Source organism: Rousettus aegyptiacus, unplaced genomic scaffold, assembly GCF_014176215.1.
Source record: "Rousettus aegyptiacus isolate mRouAeg1 unplaced genomic scaffold, mRouAeg1.p scaffold_m13_p_8, whole genome shotgun sequence".
Taxonomy (NCBI): domain Eukaryota; kingdom Metazoa; phylum Chordata; class Mammalia; order Chiroptera; family Pteropodidae; genus Rousettus; species Rousettus aegyptiacus.
This window is the reverse complement of record NW_023416311.1, coordinates 94,757,858-94,775,440: the sequence shown is the minus strand read 5'-3', so window position 1 is coordinate 94,775,440 and position 17,583 is coordinate 94,757,858. Positions and strand designations below refer to the sequence as shown.

The 17,583-nt window shown below is 34.5% G+C and overlaps 1 protein-coding gene across 1 annotated transcript; it reads left to right on the top strand.

Moving 5' to 3' along the window:
- The first annotated feature begins 117 nt into the window (after positions 1-117).
- On the top strand, positions 118-17,374 carry CUNH5orf22 (chromosome unknown C5orf22 homolog). Its single transcript, XM_016138293.2, has 9 exons — positions 118-300; positions 1,177-1,322; positions 2,801-2,950; positions 4,969-5,398; positions 7,444-7,506; positions 7,776-7,897; positions 10,360-10,426; positions 12,124-12,263; positions 15,301-17,374. The coding sequence occupies exons 1-9, from the start codon at positions 220-222 to the stop codon at positions 15,431-15,433; spliced, it is 1,332 nt and encodes a 443-aa protein (XP_015993779.2). The 5' UTR covers positions 118-219; the 3' UTR covers positions 15,434-17,374.
- Positions 17,375-17,583: the final 209 nt, after the last annotated feature.

Sequence of the window (17,583 nt, the reverse complement as noted above, 5' to 3'; positions counted from 1 at the left end):
ATTGGTGCGCCAACAAAAGCGATGGACATGTAAGCCAATCGCCCGCATTGGGCCCTCTTGCGCCCGCCTCCTGCCCTGCCTGTTCTCCAATCCGGAACCACAACCGGGTGAGCGCGCGTTTCCACCCCGGGAGGGCAGCGGTGCAGCCTTTCCCGAGTTCCCGGATCCTCCTCCTAGCGAGCATCTCTGGCTCATTGGGAAGCCGCTGGGTGCGAAAACATGAGCGACTCCGCGGGAGAATGTCCTCGCTTTCGGCGCTACGCCGAGCTCCCGGTGTGGGTGGTGGAGGATCATCAAGAGGTGAGCGGGCAGCTTCTGGGAGCCGGGGCAGAATCGCGCAAGGGCCAAGGAGGCGGTGGCGCAGCCAAGGCCTCGGAGGCCAGAGGGAGAACCAGAATTTGTTACCCGCTCTAGTTACATTGCTGTGGGGAAAAACACACTACCTTGCAAAGTAACTAGGAAAAATAGGCGCTGACATTTATGGGGCAATTATTACTACGCTTCGGGCAACTCATTTAATTCTTATGGTTTTCCCAAAAGGCTCACAACCAGCAACTGCTGGCGTCGGGATTCGAACCGGGGACCCTGACTGCTGAGCTTTGAGTCCTTAACCTGCCCATTAACGCAGGCTGCCGGCTATTCCCTGCATCTCCACCACAGTCCAGTGTAGGTGGAAGGCTTTTTGTTAAGAATATGGGTTGTCAACTGTGAAATGAGGACAGTCATCGTAGCACTCGGGCCGTTAGTATTATTGTATGCGTAGCGTGTGCGTATGTTTTTAGCACAGCGCCCCGCGCTTGTAAACACTAAAGATATTTTCCGTTTTTATCTAAAAGGGTGCCTTAATGTAGACTTCTTGAAGCCACATGTGTTAACTAGCAGGTTTTTTTCTGAGCGCCAGTCCTTGTCTGTTTCCTCACATCGTGAGTTGAGTTTGTTGTGGGGGCAGGTGGCAGCAAGAGGTATCCTTTAAAGCCCTTGGACATGAAAGTTGAAAGTTCTGAAGAAAAAAAAAAAAAACAAAGCTCGAGGTCATGATCTAAATCATCTACAGTAATCACTTTTCCTATATATATTTTCTTACTTTTTAACAATTCGATGTGCTACAAATTAGCATTTTTCAGTCTGCAGTTGCTCACGATTTCAATTCTGAATGTGTGCATGTGTCTTTTACAGGTTCTGCCTTTTATATACCGAGCCATTGGCTCAAAGCATCTTCCTGCCAGTAATATAAGTTTTGTGCATTTTGATTCACACCCGGACCTCCTTATTCCTGTGAATATGCCAGCTGACACTGTGTTTGATAAGGAAACTCTTTTCGGGTAACGTGATTTTGTTAATAATCTTTTATGTGCTCGAGATACAATTTGCAGTAGATGTTAAGCAATTAAGGGAAATAGACTTTGCTAAGTTTGTGAGTTTTTGTTTTGTTTGCCTTTTTTATTTTATTTAGAACAAGTATTGACAAACTTTTTCTTAAAGAGCCAGGTAGTAGATATTTTAGGCTTGCTGGCCATGTCTTTTACAGCTACTTATCTCTGCTCTTGTAGCGTGAAAACAACCGTAGACACTATGTAAACAAATGGCTGTACCTGTATTTACAAAGACAGGTAGTGTGGCCAATGTTTGCCAACTTCTGCTTTACAATATAGAATTTTAGAAATAGAAGAGATTTCAGAAGTTTTCTGAGCCAGTTCTCCCCTCCTTTCCACTTTAAAAGTCTGGTTACTGAGGCACAAGAAAATGTGTTTTAAACACATAGTTTAATAATTGTATGGACAGCACATCTTTAATTTCTATAATTTTCCTTCTCAGGTTCATGTTTATCCTTAAAAATTATTGAGTTTTTTTCTTTAATGTGGGTTATGTCTATTGATATTTACCATACTTGAAATTAAAACTGAGACATGTTTAAAATATTCATTTCAAAATAACAAACCTCATATGTTAGCCTAAATCAGATTTTTATGAAAAACAAATACATTTTCTGAAGCAAAAATATGTAGTGAGAAGAGTAACAATGTTTAAATTTTTGCAATTCTTTTTGATTTTTGCTTTTATAGAAGACAGCTGGATTTTCAGATGCTTCTACATCCAGTCTGTTGCCATATGTTGTTTTAGTGGAAGTATATGAAAAAAAAATTAGGATAAGAATTTTTATACCCTTTTCATATAATCATGAATATTCTTTAATTCTTATGGCAAGTGTAGAATCTTTAATTCTTATGGCAAGTGTAGAATCCAACAATTAAGATTCTGAATAACTATGGTTTTTCAGTCTTTCAAGAAAAATGGTGTTTAGCTCACAATTCAATCAAAAATGCTTTTCCATGAGACAACCATTGTGTTTCAAAGTATGTAGCAAAAGTACTTTCTGTGCACTTCTCATTTTGCCACACAAAATATTTTTAAACTTCTACTCAGAATCAAGTCTTAATTGTGAAGGACATTCTTATGTGAAACTGGCTTGGATTGGGGGTGGGAGGGGGAGTGTTAGTGCGTGGTAGTGAGGAATACAATTACTACTAGTAAAGTTTGGTGCTGTTGCCTTGATTAATCTTAGGACATAAACCTACTATTGCTTTGTACCATCCGTGCACATGTCAGTCCAATGAAAAGGGAAATAATGCCTTAGTGTTTTAGGAAAACCGTTTTTAACTAGTAGTTAAGGTCTCAGGAACCCCGCAAGGGCCCTTTAGGTCACACTTTGAAACCTGCTGCCTTAAAATATTGTGAATTAAATTGCATTTGGAAAAAAATCACTAATAATTTTCTTTCTTCCTCTGTATTTCTTTTCCAGAGAATTAAGTATTGAGAATTGGATTATGCCTGCAGTTTATGCTGGCCATTTTTCTCATGTAATATGGCTTCATCCCACATGGGCTCAGCAGATCAGAGAGGGCAAACATCACTTTTTAGTAGGCAAAGACACTTCTACAACAACAATCAGGTAATTTCTTCATATTTATGGGTATGAAAGGGGTTGATTGCTTCTATCTTATTTTAGATTCCTATAATAAATTATGAATATCTCTACATACACATAGGGTCAGATTAAGCCTCAACTCTTCCAAAAAGAATTCTCAAAACACCAGGAACAAGTTTTCAAGCCTCTTGACCTTCTTCACACAACATTTATATTTAGTTGCTGGTCAAGTTTGTTTTTGAATAACATGATTTTCATCCTGTAGAATTCTGGCTCCATTAATGACTAACTACATTCAATCATCAAAGTACTTTTTAGAATTATATATTTAATGATACATTTTACTATTTCCAATATAATTGTTGTTTGCTGAATAAAACAGTTAGTACTGAAAAAAAATTATCTCATTGTTTTGTTTTGTTTTTTTTTAATAAATCCAATGGCTGAAAAGTAGATTTTGGGTTTTAATTTTATTAATATAGTTATCTTTAGGTAACTAATCTAAATTACAAAATCCTCTGACAAGTTACATGTGCAACTGGTTTTGTTGTATAAGCTATGTGACCAGTGTTTGTGTATCTTGTGACACTGCAGGATTTTTAGAAATATCAGAATAATCTTGACTTTTAAATTCACTAATGATGGGATGAATGTCTTCAGCAGTGGACCCATAACTTTTTATAATCTGAAGGGTAGTGAGACGATATGATAATACATTGAAAATGAAATATAATCTTTCTTGTTGAAATGACATTTTTTACTTCTGACTTATATTTAATGATATAATTAATTTATATGTTCTTACCAATTGCACAAGTAATTTGTGTATACATGAAAATTATATTTATTGAGGATATAATACAAAGTAAATATGGCTCTGCAGGTACTAAATATCAGAAATAATACTGGTATATGTATTAGAATGATTTTGATTATCTTATCATTTTAATTCTACAAGTAAAAATTTATGGAAAAGACATACATACAGGTATGCAGTCTGAGATGTATGTGTGTTTGAATTAATATGAACAAAGTAAAATATTATTAAAGAAGAATACAGATTTAAGTTCTGAAATACAGCCTTTGTCCTTCTTAGGACGGTATAGTTTTTAATAAGCCTGGACATTGGGTTTATTGCATCATTAATCTTTTTTTTTTTTTTTTTTGGAAAATTATATCTTTTTAAATATGTTAGAGTGGGGTGGATGGGAAATAAATATTAACTATTACTTTAGTTGAATAGAGTCTGCCTCAGAGAGAAACATTTGGTTTCACTGTTCATAGTACTTACCAAGGCATCATATAGTTGAAAAGCTAAGAACATGCCAATATGTCTAAAATCAGAAATCTACAACTTATGAAATACATTCTGCACGTGTACAAGATTTTTTTAAGTTGTTTTTCATATTAAAGTTTTATGGTTATATGAAGTTTATTAAAATATGTCAGAGGGAGTTTTTTATTAAAAGGAATTATTTCCAGATGTAATTTTTAAGTGATTTTTTTTTTTTAATAAAGTATCAACTGCTATAAGAGAGATCTAAAGCACTGACTTAAAAGCAGGATCCTTAATTTCTTTCTCATATTAGAGTTTGCTGTATATAGTCCAGAGCCTGTGTGGCAGTTCTGTTGTTTGGGTAATCCCAGTTCCTCCTGTCTTTTTGCTCCACCATCTCTAGATTTTGCATTTGCCCTCATAGTCTAAGGTAGGCTTGTCACTCCATGTCATAGCCAGTTGGTGGGGAAGGGAGAGCAAGGGTCTGTATAGTTCTCTTCCATTGACAGCCTTTAACCAGAACTTAATCAAATGGCCACGCATTAGCAACGAGACAGACTAGTCTTGAATTTGGACAGTTGTGTGCCCAGCTAAAAATTGGGGGATCACTATTTCTACAGAAGAACAGGAAGTACAAGTATTAGAGACAGTTCTGGTTTTGTCAAACAGGTCCTTTCTTATAGTTCTGTAGTTCTATGGAAATGCTACATGAAATGTCAGCTAATTTGTTCGTTCATCTTTAAAATAGTTTTTTCCTCTAATCCAGGGTTACAAGTACAGATCATTACTTCCTAAGTGATGGTCTTTATGTAACTGAAGACCAGCTAGAGAACCAAAAACCTTTCCAATTGGATGTAATTATGGTAAAACCATATAAACTCTGTAACAGACAAGAAGAAAATGATGCAGTGTCTTCTGCTAAGAAGCCAAAGCTAGCACTGGAAGATGCAGAAAACACCGCTGCTACTAACTGTGACTCTGATTCAGAAGGACCGGAAAAAAACACACTGACACAGAGAAGGGTCCAAACTTGCCTAGAACCTTCATGTTCATGTTCTTCTGAAAGCCAGGAATGCCAGACTACAGTCAGCACTCAAGAAATTCTGGAAATTTTGAAGAAAGGGGATGCATTTGTTTTAGATATTGACTTAGATTTTTTTTCAGTCAAGAATCCCTTCAAAGAAATGTTCACTCAGGTAAATTTTTAAAACAGATCTTGAGAGTTGTATGACATTTCTCTAGATCAGGGATCAGCAAACTTTCTACAGATAGTCAGATAGTAATTACTTTAGGGATCCCATATGGTCTCTCACATATACTTCCTTGTTGTTTTTTCAAACCCTTTAAAGGTATATACCATTCATAATTCGACGGCTATACAAAAACAGATTGTAGGCCATGGGTTGCTGATCCCTGCTCTAAAGAGTATTATTTTGCAATTATTGTGGTAATGGGTACATGGGTGAATAAAAAAAAAAAATCGTATAAAAGAAGAAAGTGTGTAGATTAAAGAATGTCGCTCTTTTACCACATCCTCATTCCCTCAGTTTTTTACCTCAGAAACAAATACTAGGGCCAGTTTTGGGGAATATCTTTCCAGAAGTTTTTTATGTGCATAAAACCCTATATGACAAATTTCTCACTGAAGAATGAGGTACATAATTACATATATACTATTTTAGCTAATGATTCAGGCCTGTGATTCTTAGGGTACCTCATCAGATCTTAACATGCAAATCACCAGACAGTATTAGTATGTACAGATCTGAGATAGGACCATGCAGTTAAGAAACTGATCAGCTAATTGAGCATTCTTAGGTGCATTTTGTGGGCACATGTATCTGCTTACTTCAACATTCAGAAAGTTGTCCCAGGTCTATTTTGGGGGATTCTAATTAACTCTTTTCTGCCTACATTCACTATTTGATTTATAATGATGCTGCACTTTACAGTCCTTATTCTGTATACATATCAGAAGCCATTGTGATTTATCTAAATTATCAAAGACCTTGCCTAGGGACTGACCAAAAATATGTGAGATTTAAGGATTTAGTATAATGTGGACCTAAAGTACTCTCCCAACTTGAAAATAAGGGAGAAAAAAATTCCCTCTATTACTTTCCTTCTGTGACTATAGCTGCCAGCTCAGAATTATGAAATGACCTTAAAAACACTTAGAAAACTTGAGGAATGGGCATACCTAGAAGATGAAGAACCCGACTTTTGGAGTTTATCCTACAGATATACTTACCAAATATTTGCAATGGAAATTTCTAAAAAGTTGTATAAGAAATTTAATGGCTTCACTCCTTTTCCAGTACAATCAGAAAACCTGAGGAAGTGGAGATTTTTATATCCTTTTATACCCTTTGGTGCTATGGAACTGTTTGAAAAAAGCATGTATTATACTTTATCATTTAATAGCTAATTTTTTAATATTGTAAAGCAAATCGGTTCTTTACTTTTTTTTTAAAGAGCATGTTCAGAAGTCAATTAAATTCTCTTTGTGACTTTTGTTTATTAGCTGTTTGATCATGGAAAAGTTACTTAACCTTTCTGAACTGCAGTTTCTTCAAGTATAAAATCAAATTATAATCGTACCCAACTCACAGGATTATTATGATGAGGATAGTGCTATGGTATTGTGCTTAATGAATTTCAGCTCTTACATATAACCTTGTCCTAATAGTATTCCTTAATAGGATCTTTGGGGCGAGGTATACCCACCCATAATGGGGCTATCTAGCTGTGATAAATAAGGAGAGACATTCTTCTTCAAAGTCTGTGTGTGGTCGGCATCCTTCTTCCATTGTATCCGCCTCCAGTATTTTACTCCAGAATTCTCTTCTGTGGCTAGGGAAAGGGCTGCAAAGTGAACATGGAGAGTTGTGTTGTTATTAAAGATATTTGTTTTTCCTATAAATAGTTAAAATCTGGGATGTATTCATTTTTAGAGTGGACTATCATTAAAAATATTTTTCTCATTAGCCATTAGCCACCAAGTCTTCTTCCATACCTATTTTTTATACCTTCTTGTCATGTCCAGATGGATAGAGTTACCCTGAAGAAATAATATTTACAACGAAATCTTAATTTTACATGTCACCTGATTTTCCCAGACGAGTCTTTAAATGATTATGTGAGACATTTTCTCATTGTATCACAGCCATTTTTCACTTAAAGCATTTCATTGAAAAAATAATTTTTTTCTAGTGTATGGATGTTTTTGTTTTGTTTTTAGGAGGAGTACAAAATCCTACAAGAGCTCTACCAATTTAAAAAGCCTGGCACCAACCCAACAGAGGTATCCTCCATTTATTTCTTTTGGTTTTTAGCTATTATTCACATATCTAATAATATCTTACAGCTTACTGCAGTGCTCTCAAACAACTTTCCAAAATCTGTGTGTGTGTGTGTGTATGTGTGTGTGTGTGTGTGTGTTTATTGGGGCACCCCATGATTAGTAGTTAAAAATCATGTTTTAACTAATTGAACTGAGATTTTTATTGTAATTGGATTGCACTTGTTTTTTGGAACAATAGCTATAATCTCAACTTTTCTATTCATTTAAAGGAAGATTTGGTAGATTGTGTTGATACTAGAATACATCAGTTAGAAGATTTAGAAGCTACTTTTGCTGATTTGTGTGATGGTGATGATGAAGAGACTGTCCAGAAATGGGCTTCAAACCCTGGGTAAGACCCTCAAACATTTTTTTCTCCAACTCTGCTATATTTTTGTCTTATATTTCTACTATTGACTCTTAAGTTGCTTTTTTAAATTAGTATTAAATTTGAACACACATTCACTAACAGTAATATTTATTGAGTTTTTTCTATGTGCTCAATATAATTCTAAGATTGTTTTCCTTGCATTATCTCATTTATTCCTTATAACAATCTTTTCCCCCCCTCCCTTATAAAACTCTCATGGCTTCATTATTAAGTCTATTTTATAGAGAAAACTAAGACACAGAGGTTAAGAAAACTAAGGCACAATAAGTGGGTATGCTTTTAGTCATTGTGCAGTAGCTATGCCCCTACTATATATAAGATGTGGTACTAGGTTTTATGGAAGATTAAAGATGAGTAAGACAGTCCCTGTTCTAAGTAGAATAAGAAAAAAAAATTAGCCTATCAATAGAAAAGTAAGTTACTAGACAGGTAAATTATTATGTGAAAACTCACCTCCTTTTAAGGATAGCCCAATTACGAGTAGAAGAGTTTTATTTTCAAGCTGCCTGTGGCATCAGGGAGCAAGATTTGAAAGATGTATTTTTCATCAGGTCGTTTATTTGGCTAGTTCTTCCAGAGTTAACCTACCTTGAAAGTACAGAGAGAAAAGGTCTTTTGGAGCATGTGAGCATGTGTTAATTTAGGGGTGGCGTAAAGAATACCTTTAGAATGCTTTTAGTATTAAAGCTAGTTTGAAAGAATACTTACATAAATAATACAGTTCTCTCAAAATAATTCTTTAAATTATACAAGCAAAAAACCAGGAAACTAAAATAAAAGTGTCAGATACAAACTTTTGGTCCCCATGAGCATAGAATATCAGAACTAGCTTGTTTTCAAATTAATCTCCCACAAACCAAAAGAGATTATTCTCCACAATGTAAATGTAGGAAATCAGTCATAAGATAGCAATGTAAAATGGAGAGTTAAAATCAGAGTACTTAAAGCCACTAGGATTTGTTATGTCATGGTGTTGAAAAAAATTCATCAGATCTCTAGAATAATACAGAAGAAACTAGAAAAGTGGTTATTTCTGGGGAGAGGAATGGTATGGCTAAACGATGAAGTATATGAGGGAGAAATATCTTCTTTTGCTATGTGTATGTATTACCTATTCAAAATATTCAATAATTTTTACTTAAAAATAAAATAGAAACGTCCCTGAAATAAAATATAAAATTTTATTATCACCGAGGAAAGCAGTGGTTTGGATGAATAAACCATAATAATATTAATTACATTAGTAAGTATTAACCGAACACTCTAATATCAATCAATGCTTTTTCTCTTTAGTATAGGGAGATAATTCTAAAAATGATTCCCTTTTTTTAGAATTACAGCAGAAGAGGGAGATATAGAAATAAGTCATAGAAAATAATTTTTCCTAGAAATACTAAAGAATACCTACGATTTTGTGATTTTTTGTTTTTGAAGTCTCAAACCAAGTTTAAAACTTAAAACCAAAAAATAGCCTGAAAACCTCAGAATCCTGATTCTAGCTCATAGATAGGACCACCTGTACCACTGAAACCCACTGCGCCTACTGCACATGCACATGCCCAGGTAGTTTCTCATCATCTACAAGGAGTTCTGTCAGACTTTTTTAAAAAACATAGAAACCACAAACAGTGAGTTTAGACAGTGGTTGGAACTGGGAGGAAAACAATAGCACAAGGGAAAAGTGCATGAGACGGCAAGAAAATGCTCTCCAAGATCACCGTGCCCCTGAAGGGCCAGGCCCTCAGCCTGAAGGAGGTAGAAGAGGTGGGAGCCCAGCAAGTGTCACTATTAAAAAGGGAGAAATAACAAAGTGAGTGGATAGATAGGCCTCCATGCCTTCTTTTTTCTTTTCTTTTTTTTTTCCTTCCAGCAGATGAGTGGATGTTGGTGGAGGAGGTATTGAAATAATAGAATCATTAGTTAATCAGAGCTTCCAAAGAATTCCATCTAAATTAAATAACTTAAAACCCCTATTGTTATTATATCAAATGGTATATAGAACTTTTTTAGTTGTAATTGTATACGTCAGTAAATATGACCTTAATTTTTTTTTAACTTGCAGGAAACATCTTTTTTCACCAAATGTTTGATCTTGCTGATCAAAGTGTATTTTTTTTTTATGAAATCGGATTATCAAAATGATATTTTAAAGTCATAGAACTTCCATTTTTAAAGAAAAGGAAAATTTCAATTACTCAGGTGCTAATTTTAAACCTTTAATACAGTCTATAACTTTTTAGGTAAGAAAACAACATGGAACATTTATTTCTTAATATGTCAAGATACTTGAACAGTTTTATCTTTCATTTCCAAGAATCATTAAACATATTGTTAATGGGAAATTTTAAGAGTACTGTATCATTGGCTACTGTAATTTTGGTTGAGGTGGTGTGATGTTTAATTGAGGGGTGGCTTTTTTCCAGAATGGAATCACTAGTTCCACTTGTACAGAGTTTGAAAAAACGGATGGAAGTGCCAGACTATGAAATGGTAAATATTTTATATTAAAGTATAAAACTGAAAAAAAAAAAAAAGAATTAAATAAATAATGTGTAAAATTTACCCTTTCCAAAGGCATTATTCTGGGTAGAAACATATGCTTTTGTTAAAATGATTATTTATTTTGTGTTCCTGGGAAATGTGAAATAATTATCTTTAAAAAAAAAAAAGGAAATGAAAAAAAAAATACATGCTTTTCAGAAGTTAGAACACTTTTTCCATTTTCTTAGAAAAACATGCTAAAGTGCTGGGGGGGAAGTGTACAATTTCTAAAGTTGTTCTTTATTGATCCTTTTTTTAATTTTTTTTTTTACTCCTTATTCCCTTTTCTTTCTCTAAACTTTTCTGATTATAAAAACCAAACAGAAAGGCTAAAGAAGGCGCTCTGGCAAGTGCATTTTTACTATATCTGCTGTGTAACTGATTTTGACAAAAAGAGAATATCTTTAATGATAATTTCTTTTGTTTTTATATCATTCTACAATCTTTGAAGCATAAATTTTCCCCTTTGAGGTTCAAGTGTGTTTTCTTAGATTTTTGTGCCAGAGCTGAGACCTCCAAGTCTTCTGTTCTTTTACTTCTAGTGCTTCTTTTACTTCAATAAATTGTGTCTTTGTTTTAATGTTTTACATTAATGGAATACAATCAAACCACCTTATTTGAACTGAAGGTTATATATTGATTTAATGCTAACTTTATAAGAATAAAAAATACCAGCAAAATATATTTTGGTTAAATCGTAGCTAATCTAAGACTCATTCTTCTATTTAATAGTAATTATTAAGTATGAAAGAGTTAGAAGTCATAGAGTTTAAAAATGCTTCGAGCTCACGTAATATTAATGAATGTGTCTTCATGCAGGTCAACTTTAGTCATTCCATTACATCTGGATTTTCTGGTGGTTGGGGGTGGGTGTTGTACATTATTTGTTAAGAGAAAGGGTAGCATAGTCTCAGTTGCAGATTATATAATCAAATATGATATGCCGATAGCTCAAGGATTAAAATGACTATTCTAATCATTTTAATAGAAAAGAACATGCAGCCTGTCATTTTACTACATTGACAGATCACTGCCAATTAAATCTTTGATGTTTACCCAGAGCCTCCAATAAAGTAGCAGATTAGTGTTTTTTCCATGCTTTGCACTTATGTACACTAGGCAAAACTGTGACATGTTTGAGTTCCAGTTTTCAAAACTTTAAAGCAGAAGCTGCAAAATGTCAATTTGTGAGCCACTCCTAGCTTTCAGATATTTTAGTTTAACGCTAAGACTAGAACAAACACCAGTTGTTAGAGAGAGATATCAGCAGGATGTGCTTATACATAAGGATACACAAGAAACTGGTAACCGTAGGTTAAATAAAGTAGGAGGAAGACTTTCCCTTGCATCCTCTTGAAGCTTGGAGTGTAGTACTGGGTGCATGTATTTAAAAACTAAATAAAATAATAAGTTGGAAGAAAAGGTAAGGTGTATACAGTTTTATATCAGCTTTTAGAATTTAGATGAAATGGATAATTCTCTAGAAATGTGAATTGATAAGTTCTGTAGCACAGAAATTATTAAGGAAAAGACAGTCCCATTTCACAAAAATATTAAAAGATTTGTCAGCAAGGCTATTAATAGTTAAAGTGTCATTTAAAAATAACAAAGCCTTACAGTATAATTTTTAATTGTCTTGTTTTTAGGTTCACCAGGCTGGTCTAACCTGTGATTATTCAGAACTTCCTCACCATATCAGCACAGAACAAGAAATTGAGTATCTTATTCAGTCTGTGTATTATTTACTGAAAAATTTACCAAAACCTACTCTTGTGACAATTGCAAGGTAAGTGTGATAGCCTGAATGATGACTCACCAAAGATGTCTACATCCCAAGCTCCAGAACCTGTGAATATGTTGGCTTATGTGGCAAAGTAGACTTTGTGGATGTTGATTAACTCAAGGATCTTGAAATGGGAGATTATCCTGGATTATCTGTGTGGGCCCCATGTAATCAGAGGGGTCCTTGTAAAAGGAAGGCAATAGGGTCAGAATCAGAAAGATGAGAAGATACTAGGCTATTAGCTTTGAATATGGAGGATGTGACCACGAGCTAAGGAATGAATGCAGGCAGCCTTTAGAAGCTGGATAAGCAAGGAGACATTCTTGCCTAGAGCCTGGAGAAGAAATGCAGCCCTGCCAGCACCCTTGTTTTAGGACTTCTGACCTCCAACAAAAATGTAAGATAATTTGTGTTGCTCTAAGCCGCTAAGTGTGTGGTAATTTGTTATAGCCACACCTGGAAATTAATACAGTCTCTGTAGATGAATCTAATGATTACTAATACAATAATTCTTTTCAATTTTTTTCTACTCATTTTGAATTTCTACTCAGTTCGATGTTTTTTCTCTTTCCTATTAAAATGATTGGCAGACAACATGTTATCTTGTTTTTGAAGTTGGTAATAATATTCAGATAAACACAGGAATTTCATTCCTCTGTTCTACAGAGGAATATTTAGCTGCTGCCATGTTTTAAATTTGAACATAGTAATGTACTAAATAGTTATAACAATTTATCTTTTTCTCTGTTAATCTTTGGGCTGGTTTTCTATAGAACCATAAGGTTCTAAAATAAGTACTTTAAATACTTATGCAAATAGTATTTTGTGGCAAACATCTTGTAACATCCTTTTACCATCCTAAAACAAAATTCATAGATAATCTAGCCTACTGCACACATAATTTAAACATATGTAGATATTACACATAATATGTAGATAATTGTCTTAGTTCATTCAGGCTACAGTAACAAAAATTCCATAAACCTGGTACTTATAAATAACAAATTTATTTCTCACAGTCCTGGAGGCTGAGAAGTTCAGGCAAAGGCACCAGCAGATTCATTGTCATCTTGAGGACTTGATTCCTAGTTCATAGACAGCTCTCTTCTCCCTGTAACCTCACATGGTGGAAGGATGGAAGGAGCTCTCTCGGACCTCTTCTATAAAAGCACTAATCTCATTCAAGAGGAGTCTACTCTCATCACCTAATCACCTTCCAAAGGTCTCAGCAAATATGATCACCTTGGGGAATAGGTTCCAACATATGAGTTTGGGGGGACACATTTAGTCTATGCAATAACTTATAATTTAAATATATATATTTTTAAAATATATATATTTATATAAATATATATAAATATATATATTTTTAAATGTATATATACACCTGCAAAATATTACAACAAAAGAAGTGAAAATAATTGATAAAAAAGTAACATGTATGAAAATTCCACACTAGAATTTCGTCTTTACAAAGAGTCACTAAATGTAATAGTTACGAATGCAGACAGATACTCACATGTTATATGGGCCAAATACCATGAACAATGCCACAATGACATGGTTTTTCTAGTCAAAACAACCTCTTGGTAAAGTCCTGAACTTAAAGTCAAGTCTTTTCTTAATTGAGAGTTAGTTGCATTTCTGGAAAATTCAGTTCATATTGAATCCATTTTCAAAAACTATTCATATGTTGAAGAGTTCAAAAAAACTAAAAACAGGAAACAGGTTGTTCACTTATGTGAGTGCTCTGTGGACTTTGGAAAGTATGCAGGACACAAGACAGTTATTCATGTTTATATTGCAGGACTACCCTGCATATCACATGCATTCTTGCAGCCCTGCCCTGTTGCCTTTGCCCTCTAATTGTTATTTGATGATCAGATATGTACCTACAAATTTCCAAAACTCCCTCTTGGAAAAAGCTCCCATCAGGAACCACTCTAATAGTGTTAAAGGGGCCAGAAATGTTTATGAAAGCATTTAAGTACCCCCCGTATTTGTTATAAATAAATCTTTTATATATTTTCTTAAAGTAGATCTTTATATGTTAGACAGTATTTAATAACTTTAAATTACTCTGTATCACTTGGTTATATGTTAAATATTTACATCAAGCCTCAAAGTAACCTGATCACCAGAGAATAAAAAAAATTTATTAGAAGTTTTTCAGATTACCTCTTTAGTTCTGAAATACTTGTGATAGGGAGTAGGCTAGATAACTAATTCCATTTCCTTCTATAAAGATTTCTGTGCCACTCCTTTCCTAATCCATCCCAAATGGCTTTCCTTCCCACAGTACAGAACCAGGAGACACTCACTAATCAACTCATTTCAGACCTTAATCCAACTGTAATTGTCATTGACATGATAATTGCCTGGCCATTCAAGTTGTAGTTGGTAATCTAGACAGACTCCCAAAATACCGATTTCTGCCCCATCCCACTTGGCTCTTTCTCAGGACTACCTCAGAAACTAATCCCAACACCGGCACATCCCCACATTTCATTTTGGACAGTCCTATACACCACATAGTTAACAGATTGTTTTTAGAAGCAGAACACTTTTTATCAGTTAACCTCCATCCTCATAATTTCTAGCTCGAATATACACATAATAAAAGAATGATAAGGATGCCCAGGCACTAAGATAATAAGCCCTAGTATTCCCAAGCAATATCTCCCTTGTAGGAAAACAGCAGTCCAGTGATTAAGCACTCAGGCTTTGAAGACATGCTATATGGTTTTGAATCCTGTCACCAGCACTTACTTACGAGATAACTGACAGTGTGACCTATGCAGGTTAATCTTTCTCTGTTGCAAATTCCTTTAAAGGGAAGGTAAATTAACTATTTCATAGGATAAGAAGATAAAAAATACGTATAATTTGTGTATTATGTCTGACGCAGCTTTCAACTGTTATTCCAAAATTCAACATACTTTCTTTTTCACATTGAAATCAACACATGCAGGCTTTTCCTCACTACACAGTATGATTTCATCCTATTTATGTGTATTTTTCTTTCTCTTCTGGGTTCTAGGTCAAGTCTAGATGATTACTGTCCTTCTGAGCAAGTTGACACCATTCAAGAAAAAGTCCTCAACATGCTGCACTCCCTCTATGGGACCTTAGACATTGACCTGGTGTATTCAGCAGAGTCTTCACCATCTTGAAACAACAAAACACTAAGCTATTACATCCTGATGTAGTAACAGGGTTTTCACTAACTTACTTATAAATGAGTCTTCCAGGAAACACTTCATTTTTATGTCAACTGCCACGTAAAATCTTTCAGGTATCATCAGTTGTTGAATGATGGCAGTTTTTTGGCATCAAGTCTGCACCCAATTGATTGAACTATTGCTGATCTTTCCTCCTTTCTATAATTGTCTTCAGTTTGTGAGGTGTGTTTTTTTCCTCTTTTCCCCTTTTTGCCCTAGGTCAGTTGGACTACATGAAATTCATTCATTAATTTATTCACTCAACCAGCTAACATATATTGAGCACTTACATGCACCTGTCAGTTAAGTGCTGGTTGTATGGTAATAAACAGACTAGTCAAGGCCCTTGCCCTCTTGAGGGACAAGTGAGAAACAAATTATGGATTGAAAAAAAAATACTAGGAAGGAAAGGAACACAACACACATATATTAGGCATGCTTGTAGTACTTAGGGCACCCTAGCCTTATAGGAAAGTAACATTCTCAAAAGCTACTACCAAACAAAATAATAATAATAAACTTTGCCAGTTCATGAAAATGTTGCAGGAAGTCTACCTCTCCAAGACTGGGGACTATGGCCCAGCTCTTGCTAAATGCTCTCAGTATTGTTGGTATAAGGAGACCTATTTGAGTAAACCAAACAAAAGTTAACTCATTTGCTAATCAGAGAAGCCCTTCTGGGGTTTTTTGTGCCTCCGGATGGTCAATGTGAGCATCAATTATCATAATTCCTAGATGCCACTTTATTGGCAGTCTGGGTAGACACTTTTTTCAAATAAACCAGCTCTTTATGTAAATAATGGGAGAAAACGTTAAATTCTTAATTCTAGCCTTCCACCAGCCTCCCCATAAGAGACCCTGAGTCACTCTTAATTACGGAGCTTTTCAATCCTTAATTTGCTGAAGTCTTCCCGTTTTCAGTATCCCTCATGTTCAGGAATCATTTTTAACTACTTACTTGATTTTTTTTCTCTTAAAAGGTAGGATAGCATTTAAAGGACAAAAAAAAATCCGTTATTCCTCAATCCTAACACAGTAGGTATTTTCATTTTTGTATGTAACCTTCCGGCCTTGACCACAGTATACCTACCTACCTGTTGAGTTGCATGTAACAATTGATAGTGTGTTACCTAACTTTATGGCTAATTCCCAAGGTCACATTATCACTGCCACTCACTAGATGGCACCAGAACTCATTTTTCCAATGATTGTATTTTCCAGTGAATTTTTTTTTGTCACCAGCTTGATTTCCCAAGACCGATAGTGTGAATGTTTATTTCCGTTATGAAAAGCAAAGCAGACTGATTCATCTTTCCATTTAGATGCAACATTTGTTCCAAAAGCTTTATTTCTCTGTAAAATCAGTATTGCAAAATAGTGCTGCTGTTTATTTTTTAATTTTGAAAAATTTTTATTAGTTTTGTAAATAGATATTACTTTTATGAGTAAATTAATTTTGTGTTCTAGAAAAAATAAAAAGGTATGTATTGAGGTTTGAAAAGTTTAAAATCAAACTATAGCACTAATGGTATATGATCTCAGTATGTTCATAGCATTGATCTTATGAATCTGGTTTAGTTATTTATTACAGTTCTCATGAACGCTAATATGCTTCATCATTTTTTAACTCAGAATAAAAAGGCATCAATTTCCTTTTTAGCAACACTCGAATTCTTTAGTCCTCATACTCTGTAATTCTCTTGGAAGAATAAAATTCAGTCCCTACTAGTTGACTAGAACCAACTTAGTAAATTATGTGTCTGCGCATTTCAAATAGGAAGATATTTAGTTTACCAAGACATCCTTCATATGTGTTTTAAGTACCAATGAGGAATACCACAATACAGTGTTTTTTGGATTATGTACAAATATCATTGAAGTATGGAATTTTGAGCAGTTGTGTTTGTTTTTTTTTTTTTTAACGTGACTTAAATGTCAGCATAGGCCATAGTTTTGAAGTCTTTAAGTGTTCTAGGTTCTCAAGGAACTCTTGGTCAGAGTCCTTCATTCCTTATATATCCTTTACAAATATTTAGCAGTAGTGGCCCTGGATTGCTGGCACTATACCCATTTCTGAACATCTTTCAGAAATGCTTGAGGTC

Bases quoted from the DNA above. Each gene is read 5' to 3' on its own strand.
- CUNH5orf22 (XM_016138293.2), top strand. From the start codon at position 220: ATGAGCGACTCCGCGGGAGAATGTCCTCGCTTTCGGCGCTACGCCGAG. The intron at 2,951-4,968 runs GTAATTTCTTCA...CCTCTAATCCAG, and splicing joins ACTTCTACAACAACAATCAG to GGTTACAAGTACAGATCATT. The intron at 12,264-15,300 runs GTAAGTGTGATA...TCTGGGTTCTAG, and splicing joins ACTCTTGTGACAATTGCAAG to GTCAAGTCTAGATGATTACT.